The sequence below is a fragment of the Amblyomma maculatum genome, chromosome 3, assembly GCF_055883805.1.
Source record: "Amblyomma maculatum isolate TAMU_Amacu chromosome 3, ASM5588380v1, whole genome shotgun sequence".
In the NCBI taxonomy this organism is placed as follows: domain Eukaryota; kingdom Metazoa; phylum Arthropoda; class Arachnida; order Ixodida; family Ixodidae; genus Amblyomma; species Amblyomma maculatum.
The window spans coordinates 26,552,035-26,564,409 of record NC_139346.1 but is presented as its reverse complement, the minus strand read 5'-3'; the positions used below and the strand labels follow the sequence as shown (position 1 = coordinate 26,564,409).

Genomic DNA, 12,375 nt, shown 5'->3' with positions numbered 1-12,375 from the left:
GAAAGTACCATTTCGTACATGCCACCATTTCCTTAAGACTTTTTATCAAAAGTGGGTTTTCAACATTTGCACTATTTTCACAAACATATGAAGTTTCCCATCTAAATGCTATATAATCGTCACAATATTCCTTTTTTTTCTGTACAAGAAGGTACCAGCAACTTTCATGCAAACAAAGGGGCTCAGGCAGGAGTCGCATGGAGTCGCCTATGTGAAGCCGTTTTCCCGAGGCGCGAAGCTGGAATATTAGTGTCTTATTAGTTGTCTGAGGCAAATACTATCACATACGTAAACACAAGCGGAGCTATTCACGAACCTTGGTTCTCCATCGTGAGCCTGGTAGTGATAACGAAAAACGGCGAAGAGGTTCTCAGGCTCATATGCGGCGAGCGAGCTGGTTAAACACTTGAGTCTGGGATCTTCGACCGAACTAAAGTTGGCGACAGCGTTGGCTGTTACCGCTACAGCTTCCTGCAGCTGCTTGCTGATCGTTTCCTGTAAATCAAAAGACGAGATATCTTAACTTTAGAACTTGTGTAGGTTTCTCTGAGCTCTCATCCCCTATGAGCACAAGGGTGAAACTCAGGTAAAGAAGTTGACACAGACAGTAAATACACATGCGAAGTGAAACACTCTTCTTGCCTTTCCCACTTACACTTGCTCAACTGACAATCGATTCAGAGTCTTTGAGTGTGATAAAAAAGAAGTGTGATTTGAAGAATAGCAGATGTTTTTCATATGTCAAACCAACGCCTGGGGCGTGAGGTCTTCAGAGTAGTGGGACAAGTCGCGAGCCTCGTCGACCTCGTCTCGGTCGGCTGTAGGGCGGCTTCAGTACGTTTCTGTTCTTTTGCTTATATTTCTTCCTGACTGATTACGTGTCAGACGGCGCAAGGAAATCTCACGTGTCGCTACTGTATTCAAATGTACGTTCCGCCTCAGGATTCCGCTTTTCTAGCTTTCGCCACTCATTCCTCTCTCTCTCTCTCTCTTTCTCTCCATCTTAATCTCACCCGTATGCTTTTCTTGCCTCCGTGTTTGCATTTGTTCCTTCTCGCCAAACCTTCTGCTTTAAAAGCAGTCACTGTTCAGTTTTCGCAGGGTCTAGGCAACTAACCACTGGAGCCACGTTTAGCACTGTTCTCCCAGAAAATAATGTATAGGCTAGATTTGAATAAACCCAAATTCAAACCCTGTGGTGGCGCATTATTCCGCCATCCTGATAGTCTCCAGTTTTGAGAGTGGTCACTACCCGGGTTCTTTCTGCGTGGTAGCCACTTTTTAGGGGCTCTCACTTTCGTACGGTCGCGGGCTACCCCAAGCCACTAAGCAGCACTTTGCCTCCCACACTTTGCCTGCCTCTTAAATGTGCAAAGTGGTTTTGTACCTCCCAACCTTTTCACCTACTATAGCCGTTGCAGGTGAAAGGCAGCAGAAAGGGGCACAGTTTCCAGGGCACACTTAAGCTTCGCCTTTAGATGTAGGAAGCAATAGCATTAAAGGTCCCAACACGCCTATTAACCAGACTGTAAGAGGCATGTCTGTTTATTGGATGACAATGGCGGGCTGCCGAGGAGAATATTATGCGCATCATTATTAACATAATCAGCTGGACTACACGCACGCCCGTGCACGCCGCATTCACTTGACTCCTGCGAAATTCTTAACCTCACCCGCCCACCTAACTTTCTGCCGCCGCCTTCTACGCTTCTCTTTTCTCGGAATCCGATTTATTACTCTAAGCGACCATCAATTGTCCTCTCTATGCTCTACACGCCCTGTCCATGCCCAATGTGTGTCAATTTCATCTTTAATCGCGTGGCCTCTAGACCACTCTGCACCTGCCTACAGGTTACGCCGACGCAGCTTGAGCCAGGAACTGGCGCCTAAACGCTACGGTATAAAACCTGTGCAGCATGAACTCTGTATGTATGGTTCAAAGCTTGTGAAATGCACACGCACCATTGCCTATACCCTGCCCCTTGTAAAATATCGATCCACCGGTGCGTCTTCCGTGAACATTCATCGTCCCATGATTGTCTATCTCTGTGAATATAGCAGTGAAAATGTGATGAACCTCTGAACGTTTCATAGTGTGGCCCTCATCAAACTGTGCTATATCCTTACCCGAAGTTTTTTTTTTTATGAACCCGTTTGAAAACTCGTTTGAATCGGTTCGGGCAAGGTCAAACTGGTTCGAACCGGAACGGAATGTGTCTCCGCAGCCGATCCCGAACCAGAATCGAACCCGAAAAAATTCCGGTTAGACACCGTGGTTATAACACATATTCATTTCATTTGATTTAATTCATTCGGTATTTATTGCGTATTTTGCAAAATACAAACAATCATTCATGGACCCATAGCCATTGGCTAGTAACGGGTCCATAATCAACATAGGATATAAAATAAATGCCGCGCGCTAATAAATGAAATAAGAAATACAATTCATAATGAGAAACTCATAACATGCATAGCTTATATAATTATAAATATAAATTTATTCCTAATTCACAATATTCCGAAAAAAGAACCTTTTTAAAGCAGGAGTAAAATGTGGAGCTTGGTATATATTTAGTGGTAAATAATTCCAAATAAAAGCCCCGTTAAATTCCACAAGCGTTTTTCTGTACATGCTTTGATATGAAGGTAGATTAAAATTTTTGTATGTGGCAGCTCTTGTGTTTAGTAACGGAATTTTAAACAAAGTGATGGGAGTGGTTCGTTACTACGATTCTGTGAATGGTCTGAGCAATTTTGAATTCGTACAGTGCTTTTAGTGGCAGAACATGAAGAGAATTGTACAGGTATGTGCTATATTGAGAACTCCCTGAAAAGGAAATAACTCTTGATGCGCGTTTTTGTAGACAAAATACAGGTTCCAATTAAGTAGTAAAGGTGTTTCCCCATGCCTCGATGCAATAATTGAGGTGATGTTGAATAAAGGAAAAGTAAAGAATGCGTAGGACGGGGTATTCGAAACATTCACGAGCTTTAATTGAAATAAAACATTTGTATTCCAGCTTCAAACAAAGGTGTGTAATGTGGGCTTTTCAGTACATGTCCGAATAAAAAAATACACCTAAATATTTGTACGAGAGAGCTTGTGGAATTCGTGATCCACGTAATGATATATCAGTTCTTCATCATTCAATTGTTTTTTCCTAGTGTGAAAAATTGTGTACTTCATCTTACTAAGGTTTAAGGTCAGTTGAATAGATGTGAACCACATAAAAACATTTTCTAACTCAGCAGAGATTTTATCTTGAATTTCACTCAAATTTTCTCTAGTAAACGCAAAAGTGCTGTGCATGCTATTTTATACGCGCAATATGTCTCTATTCTCGCTGCTGAGTTTATGCAGCAAAGTTCTTGTTGCTTCTCTTCGTTTTTCACCTGCCTAATGCTGTTCGAAAGATTATGAAATTATTTTTGATGTAATGCGAACTGCTTACGTCAATATTTATTAAAAAGCGGGCAGTTTCAAGTTGCGAAATTCCCTTTTAAGCGATTTTTCTAGCGCAAAAGTAGAGAAACAGAATCAAGAAAAAATGTGTCTTTATATATTCCAGCTGTGCACATGTCATTTATTGTTTATAACATCTGGAACTGTTTTAAACCCTCGTAGGAAATACTGTTACTGGCCTAGCATGAGCTTTGCTTTGTTTTTACGCAAAGGTCACTTAACTGCACGTACGGTATCATAAACATACGTCAGGCGTTTTCAGCGCCTCTATTTTATTCGAAATGTTTTCTCTACACGTGGACATGAAACATAATGAATTGCGGGTTTGTTGCAATATGTCGTGTCTACGTGTTTATCGGGCAGGTGTTTTTTTCCGACACAAACATTGCGCACCTCAAAAGCCTGCCAGAGCTAGAGCAAGTGCGTGGCGCCCCTTACGGAAATTCCATATCTGCTCCAGTAGTAGAAGATATGCTGCCAGATACAAATATATAAGGCAGCTAATAGATATCTGGACCAGATAAAGTCATATATGTGCAAAATGTTGCCCTTATATGGCTCAGATTTGGCCATATCATGCAACATATAATCCATATCTGAACGGGCAACGGGACCTTATGTGGCTTCATCAGGGGCATATATGGTGCCCTCGCGACCTTATGTGGCCTGATAAAGGGCATATATGGCATCGTCATGACCTTATATAGACAGACCAGCTAGGGCAACATGCCTGGCATCAACAGAACTTTACATAACCTCATCGGGGCCTTAATTATGTAGACCCCATAGTGATTGTATATTAGCAATATATGGCCTTTGTCTACCTTCTGCAAATATCTAATATTGGCATCATGTGGTCGAGCTTCAATTTTTCTACACTCAGCATTGCCTGCATGCTTAGTGTTAATTGTATTTAATTTAGAAAATAGCTACGACTCCTAATATTTCAAATATTCTGCAGATTTCACTGCACCATAATTATTACACCATGTATTCCTTAATCCAGGAGGGCGCTGGGTTATGGCTACATGCTCCTCTTTCCGCCTACTAACTCGCATTTTCATTAAGATGCGGCGGTAGTCCGGTGCACAAAAGCATTGTCGGTTAAGTTGAGCGATTCAAAATATCAAGAAAATCATGGCAGTTAAGTATTCGGCCCCCTCCACACTGTCTAGACGGTTACTCCCTCAGAGACAGCTGGCGGCTCCTGCGTCGAGGGCCGCACTAGCTAGACAGTGACTCCTCCTCTCCCGCCTTCCCCTCTTCCCTCTCTGACAGCTGCGGCCCCTGCGTCGCGGGCTCGCATTTCATCTCTCCTCCTCGCTGCCACGCTTTATACCGCGTAGGCAGCGAGCTCTCCATTTTGTGTGTGCTTGCTTCTTTCCTCTCCCCCTTTCAATTCCGTGCGCCTAAGTATTTGCTGTATCGTTCCTTTTCGGTGGCAGACATCGGAGTTCGGTGCGGCTGGTGGGCGTGCTGCATGTTGTGCATGCTGGTGTGTGTGTGTGTGTGTGTGTGTGCCAGCGACTGTTCGCTATTAGCTGTGTGCATGTAACAAAAATGCGACAGCAAACCGACAAGAGCTTCAGTCTGACTGTTCGCACAGAGGAAATTATTGTGTCCCACTGCAGGTGGAAGTTGCCTCCCCAGCCTTGGCAGCGAACCTGATGGTCGATTGAGCTTTTCGGGGCTTCTGCCCTGGGTGGCCTGGCCAAATCTCCACCATTGTGTCGGATCGCACCCTCATCGTTCCGCCTCATCTTCACGCCCAATCACCAAAACCGTGAGCGTGAGACTTCTTGTCGGGAACTAGCACTTGCCAGCCTCAGAATATTGTTCAGTTTATCATTTTGATGGAAAAGTAATTTTCCAATCAGTAAATTGGATGGTAATTGCCACTATGTGGTATTTTTCCGTACATTTCGTTGCTTATTTGTCTTTCGCTCCAGCATTTTTGACAAACTTCAATGAGTGGATAGGGTCCTTCATTGTTTATTATTTATTATTATTATTAATATTATTATTTGCACTACCTAAGTAGCTTCATGCTTGATTTGGTTTAGGGGCAGAGCTGACGCTGTCATGACAAATGCCATCGAACATGCTTTTTTCTTTGTTTGCTCTCTTAATTTTAAAAGCAACCACGAGTTATTCGCGTTCGCTCATTTTGCACTGCAGTCTCTGCTTAAGGTAACACCAGTACTTCCTGACAGCCTATATGTACTTTGACAAGGTTTAGGTATTATCAGCAGTCCCAGCAGCGTGTGTTTTATCGCCTTACGGTCTAGCGGTATACTTTTCCGGGTATCGACAAACCTTTAAATTTCAATTCAATAGTCTAGTTCGATTAATAGCCGTTTATTTTATCTAGCTTCGCAAATAAACCAGCTCAAACTAAAAGCATTTACTGGTTAAAGCTCTGTGTGTAAAAGAGTAGAATAAAATATAATATCTAATTTAATAGGTTAATGTCTTTCAATTTAGCTTCTCGTGTAGACATTATTCTGTTCAGATATCTCATTAGCTTGTTATAGTATCGCGCGTAAATAAGTAGAATCTCAATATTTACCAACGGATGAGCATGTCTTTGGCCCTCGGTATACACACGTAATTCCGGCCCGTCTTTGAGCGATTCCATATAGGCAGGGGAAAAAGAAAACCGGTGGTTTCAAAGCTATTTTCCTGTAGGATTTGAAATAAAAGGGGAAATTTAGGTTTCCCTTGGCAACTTGATTGAGCGGGCGTCTAGCTGGAATGCTGAAATTGTCTTGTGTGTGTTGTAATAAAGTGATATGTTGATATATATAGGTCGATCTATTGTTCAAAACCTACATGCCATGCGGGCTAGATCTTTAAATCAGGAATTGGGCAGATCAGGCATATACAACCAGATATGCCTTATCTGGTACTCGAAATCAGGAATTAGGCAGATATGCCTTATCTGGCCTAGATCTGTCCTAATATACCATATCTGCCCAATTCCTGATATATCTGATCTGGATTCTTTTTATAAGTCAAGATATGGCATTTTCGTAAGGGGCAGTTTGGATTAGATGGAGCACTCATATGAAAATTCTTGCTGGGTTCTTACATTTCTGTTGACAGTCACTTCCTAACAGGCCGCTTTTTCCTCCTTGAACGAAGTGCACATAGTATACGGCGGGAAACCTATATACAGCTCATGATGATTCCTTTGCTCTAATGAATTTGTTCTCTATATATAGCCTAGAAAGCTATATTAGAGCGGCTACAGAGAGAAAATGATCAAGGACATCATTGAGAACCGCTGTTCAGGCTGCTTGTTCGACAGATTTGCCCTGTTGTACAAGAGTGGTGAGTTTTGTACTTCATGCATCAACAAAAGCTTCCTTTAAATGTCTCAGTGGTCGGATTCTTTGCTGTGAATTCTCATCATGTTCAAATCCACTGCGATGTCCCGAGCCTTACACTCTCCAATGTTCTAGATTGCGCAATCTCAGTCTTGATGTTAGTGATATTTTTACATCTTTAACTCCCGAAATGTTTTCCTTTAATGTAAGGTTTGAAACTTCCAGGCTTCCGGGTTGGAGGAAGCAGAAAACTCAATTTTCTATACTAGAGTCATCGATACCATGCGCAGTACTTACAGGTAACTATTACAGGCCAATAAATTCCGACGCAGCAAGAAATAGTTTTCGACGGGCGTGATACGCCACCGGTCAAAAAAAAAATGAGCAAGAAATAGTCCGAAACGCGGCGCTGATGCAGTGCATCCGAAATTTCGGGGGCTATTCTTACACTGGAACAGACAGTTTGCAGTTGTTACATAGAAAAAGGGTATAAAATAAGTAAGATAGGGTGTCCGTAGCCCAAAATCAGCGTGGTGTTGCAGTATCTACAAATAAATAAATATTAGAAATCCATAGAAGGGGCCCCTGGCATACCGCAGTAGAACCTTTTAATGGGCTGTTTAATGTTGGTGCATGTTAGAAAATAAGCGCCAACCACGAACGACCACAAGGAAGTGACACCGAGAGGCGCTTACTAATAACTGATTCTTTATTGGATGAGACACGTACAATATATAGGCACGGTGTGGCATTGCTCACGAGAGGCAGAAAAAAAATTCACGTGTCTCATCCGATAATCAGTTGTCAGCGAGCGCTTGTCCGTGTCACTTGCTTGTGTTCGTTCGTTGTTGGCGCCTCTTTATTTTATAACCTTGGTATATGGTATGGTTAACATCACTGGATTCGACTGTCACGTAACACTGCCGACCTCTCCCTGGCAACGTCTTCCCACAATCAAGCACCATGCGCATCACAGCCACAGGAAATATGCAACGAACCAGCAGGTCAAGACATTGCGAGATGGAAGGAAGAACTGTATTCATGTTAAGGTGCGTTCATGTCACTACTCTGAAAAACCCCGTCATCAGCATAACTACGTGCTCTAGTTCAAGACATTGGATTATAGCCGTCTGAAGAAGTAAAGTTGAAATCTGGTCGAGTTTGTATTCATTCATACTGGGGTACAGCGCAAAAAAGACGGGACAAGGAGGAAACAAGTGGTCCTTCCTTCTGAGGAAGACCTTCTCTCGCTGTAAGACTGCGACATCAGCAGCGCATCTCATCCATGCATGATTGGAGCTTAGCTAGGCACTGATGCTAGGCCAAGTGTTTCCGCTACCGTGTTGGAGGAGGTAGCATAACCGGCGCCTCGGGCAACAACTCCAAGTCTGAAAACGACACCTGAACCTCGGTCTTTAGTCCAGCTTTTGTTTTCCGCTTCATCGGCAGCGGTGGCCTTCCTCCCGCCTTCTCCAAATACCCAAGAGCCCGCAAGTGATCTGCCCGCTGAAAGGAGGGAACACATTCATGGACACCCATTCCGCATGCTGACATAAACATCCAGCCGTACAGCAAGAGGATTCAAGCTCCCCAATGGGCTTATTGGCACCACAATCCGTGCCAGAAAGCCCCCGTGCCTCAGAAAAGCGTCTTTCGACGACCGATTTCCTCTCCCACAACTGATGGCTCTCAAGGCGAGCGCTGCTGTCTAATAATCGAGCATCCGGCTGCGCCTACTCTCCGATCCACGTTTTATAAAGTGACCATAAAGTGATCAACAAAAGCCTCATGAATAAATTTAACAGATTTCTCTAAGCTGACTTGGACGCGTATGTAGGGAATAGAGGTTTTCGAAGCTTCATGTCTAGGAAAAGTAGAACACTATAGATGTATGGCTCGATCCCGACTCTAACTGCTTTGGAATGTCTGCAAACGCTCAGGAGTATTAACAAGATCTCAGTACCTGCCTAGGTGTATTGAGCATCCAGATGAAGGTTCGGACTTGCAAGGTTGTGCCGTTTACGATGTCGACATCAACAGGAATCAGGCTGCACTACAGCGTAAGCTTTACTGCTCTACTGACTATGTCATCCAGACCAACACATAGTATAGGGACGCTCTTACATAAACTTCGTAGCATAGAGCCGCGAACAGTTCCAATCTGTATCTGTTGCTTTTGAACGGCCGCCAGCATGCAGCCGTATCCATATATGATTGCAGCGCACTGAAGTATTTACTTGTTCATGTCCGCTGCCGCGAGGTGCGCCTTTTATCACTTCCTTTTCACTCAAGATCCACTCGGGTGTATCTCGAATTAATCTTCGCACTCGCGAATTTTTTCATATAATGCTCCTGGTTGTTACAGACATCGTTTCAGTCTTTATCTAGAGTCTTCTTAGCACACTTTATTTTGAGCGCTGACGTGCGACGGGAAATCGCACTTTGACAACCGCCGTGCACGGATGCTGTCATCAACGCCGTCGAGTTGCTTAGTTTTGCGCCAGAGGTAATAATAAAGGTTACATTTTCGTACAATTCCAGGCTCCTCCTCGGTTGAATTGCGCCTCGTCACCACCAAGTAATATTTGTTCGAAGTGCTGAATTCCATCAAGGTGAAATACAATCGAAGATGCCTGATTAACCGAAGCCAACACTGGACATAGTGCAGTCCCAGGAGTCCTCCATCTTCCAACGACTGCCCAATGATGGTGCGGAAGACATGATGGGCCTCTCAGAATGCGTGGTAAGGTTCGACGCCTGGGAAGATTTTGTCAAGTTGTGGCAGGATTACTTCGCACTTCAGAGTCCTGCGCGAATCAGATTTCAAATCCATGCGGCTTGTTTAAAGGAATGGGACATATTTAAGCACGAGTTTTCGAAGACCTTCACCAGTGTCTTCAGGATAGAAAACGTGCAGTCACTTCTCGAATCAAGGATTAAACTCCCTAATGAACAGGTCCTGGTTTCCGGCTCGGGAATGAAGCGCCTCGCCCACCGCGCCGACTCTAACATGATCGAATTGGAGAATGTGCAATATTTGATGCTACTCGTTAAACAGCCGCTTTTTGCCAGACTTTTCGTAAATCTGCCAATAACAGTGGCCGAATTTGAACGCAAAGCGTCCACACTCTAGAAGACGATGGACACTCGCATGCACCAATAAAAAAGATCATTTCACCGGCCTGCGCAAGCTACTACAGCTGCACATCTGCGAATGGGGACAGCCTTCGAGACCTTAACCGCGGGAATAACTGAGAAGAAGTGCGCCAGGTGATACCATCGTCGCAACAGCTCCAAGTAGCAGCGCTCTCGGCTATTTTCTGAGAAGTGCAGCAAGCTGTCGGTGCAACGCCGACAGTGACGAATGCTCTTCAAAAACAAACGGCCCTCAACATGCTGCCGCATTACGACGTCTGCGACCCTACGAGAAACTTCAAGTAACCCCTGACGCGAGCAAGCTCTCAGTGAACATCATCATGTGGCCGCTGTTCGTCAAGCCTACGAGCAAAGGTCAAGCCCTAAAAAATTCGATGCCTGGCGGACTTCGAACATCCACCCGCTGTGCTTCCAGGCCAGTCACACCTTTCGTCAGTGTTCGCACACCAATCGGCCTATGATGTTTTACAAGCGACGCCTCGCAACCTCGCCTAGTGAGCGACTGCAAGAAATCGACTGCTATCTGCGCAGCGGTGTGTGCACCGTACAGTCGTCAGTTCCAGTCTCCACCATCATTCACCGCCCGATTTGCGCCGCCTGGCCGCAACTACAATGTCACTTTTCGAGAAAGGCCCCTTTGCCGCCGTAGGGGAAACTGAAGACAGCAACCCTTGGAGGTAGGGTTGCCAACAGCAAAAAAAGTTGCCGACGATTGCGTTACTTCCTAATACGAGATTTGAGCGCAGCTCATCAGCTGTTTCACCTTTTCGATAGATTGAGACAAATAATTCGAGCAAGATATAGATGTACAATTGCAGCTTTTTATTCTTTACACGTATTCCAAATCAACTAGTTCTTCAGAGAGTGACTAATGTGGGGCCTTTCCCTTCATGTAAACCACATAATAGGTTCCAGTTGAGTTCCTGTGGAGGCGAAACGAAGAGGCGTCTGTGTGCTGTATGATGAGAATGCATGTTAAACATCCCCAGGTAGTCAAAGTTACTATGGAGCTCTCCACAACGGCAGCCCTTTCACTATTTCCGCTTTCACACCCAACTTCCCCCCTTCTTTTATGGTGCAAATAAGGTGTCCACAGAACAGATGTTTCTGCGAACCAGTAATTAGTTATTGGCTTCAATTAACCAGCTAATTAAACCACATCAACCATTTTGTCCCTTGCACACCTTTCCTTGACACTCTATTATATAGTATTGTTACGACGGGCTTGCGCACTTGAGCTTGCGCACTTTATTCCCATAGGGGCTGAGCAGATAATTGATGGACATTAGTATATTCTGTACCACTGAATCCTTATGACCATATTTATGGTCGTTTATATATATGGCCTTTAAAATCGCATCAAAACGACATTTTTAAATTATGTCATCAGATAAATGTAGTTTGACTGACTTTATGTTCCTCCTAGTTCAAGTAGTTAAATGCATGTTCTGAAGATTAATGTACGGAGAGCTGCAACCTGTTCAGAACGATCACTAAAGAGCACCAGTAACTTGTGTGCATGGTCCAGACATTTTACCGAAATTAGTTGAGCATAACAACCAAAGGCAAAACATTTTTCTAGCCGACTTAAGATGCTTATATGTATTATACTAATGATCTATAATTAAAGTAAATAATACAAAGAATGTTTGCATTATATAGTCTAGACATTCCGGTGGGTTCAGCCCCGCTTTACGGCCACTGTAGTGCTCACAGCGGCACTAAATCGGCCGCCCCATTTGGGCTATCTATGTTTTCCCACTGTTTTCCCGAAAAGAGCCTTCATTCTTAGAATCCTGACGTACGTAGGTAACATACGAACGACGCGCGAGTTTCAATCGCCGCACAAATCGACGGGGAATCTGCAGTGGTTTTGTGTGGGCAGCCCCAATCGGGCGGGGTGCTGTTTTGCGCACCCTGATCCCGCCCACCTAGCAGTTACACCTTATTACGGCCTTCATTTCGCTTTCATGGTGTTTACATGAAATCTCAGAAACCTAGTTCTTGCAATACGCGTAGGGCGTGGAGCACTCACCGAGGTATGCTCACTCAGTAGTCTACTGTGCAATCAGCCTTGAGTATTACTCTAATTACGCTTCATCTATTAGCATTGAGACACGATTACATACACGTTGGTCGCCAACGCTGGCGACGCCATAAATTAAATGCAAGTCTAATTTGTGTTTGTCTATCAAGCACCGCATTTCTAGAAAATCCGAGGGCAAAAATCAATGTTTTGACGATTCACCAACATAGAAGAATTTCATAGCAATAATGAGAGGGTGGCAGGCATCGTAATTAAGTTTCATAAGCGGTATAAACTGAAGGCTGTATAGGCCTACGCCTATAATGAAAACATAGTCATGATGACCAGGCGGTCGAAAGCTTCGGCGAAGGTGTAGAATTGCCAATGGTTTGGTTTGG

General features: G+C 44.1%; 1 protein-coding gene across 1 annotated transcript in view; it reads right to left on the bottom strand.

The window, feature by feature from the left end:
- Positions 1–12,375, bottom strand: part of LOC146194388 (uncharacterized) — a 109,599-nt gene that overhangs the window by 83,763 nt on the left and 13,461 nt on the right. Inside the window, exon 2 of the mRNA XM_084596542.1 lies at positions 317–495. Coding sequence (XP_084452668.1) covers positions 317–495 — 179 coding nt within the window. The remainder of the gene's footprint in view (positions 1–316; positions 496–12,375) is intronic.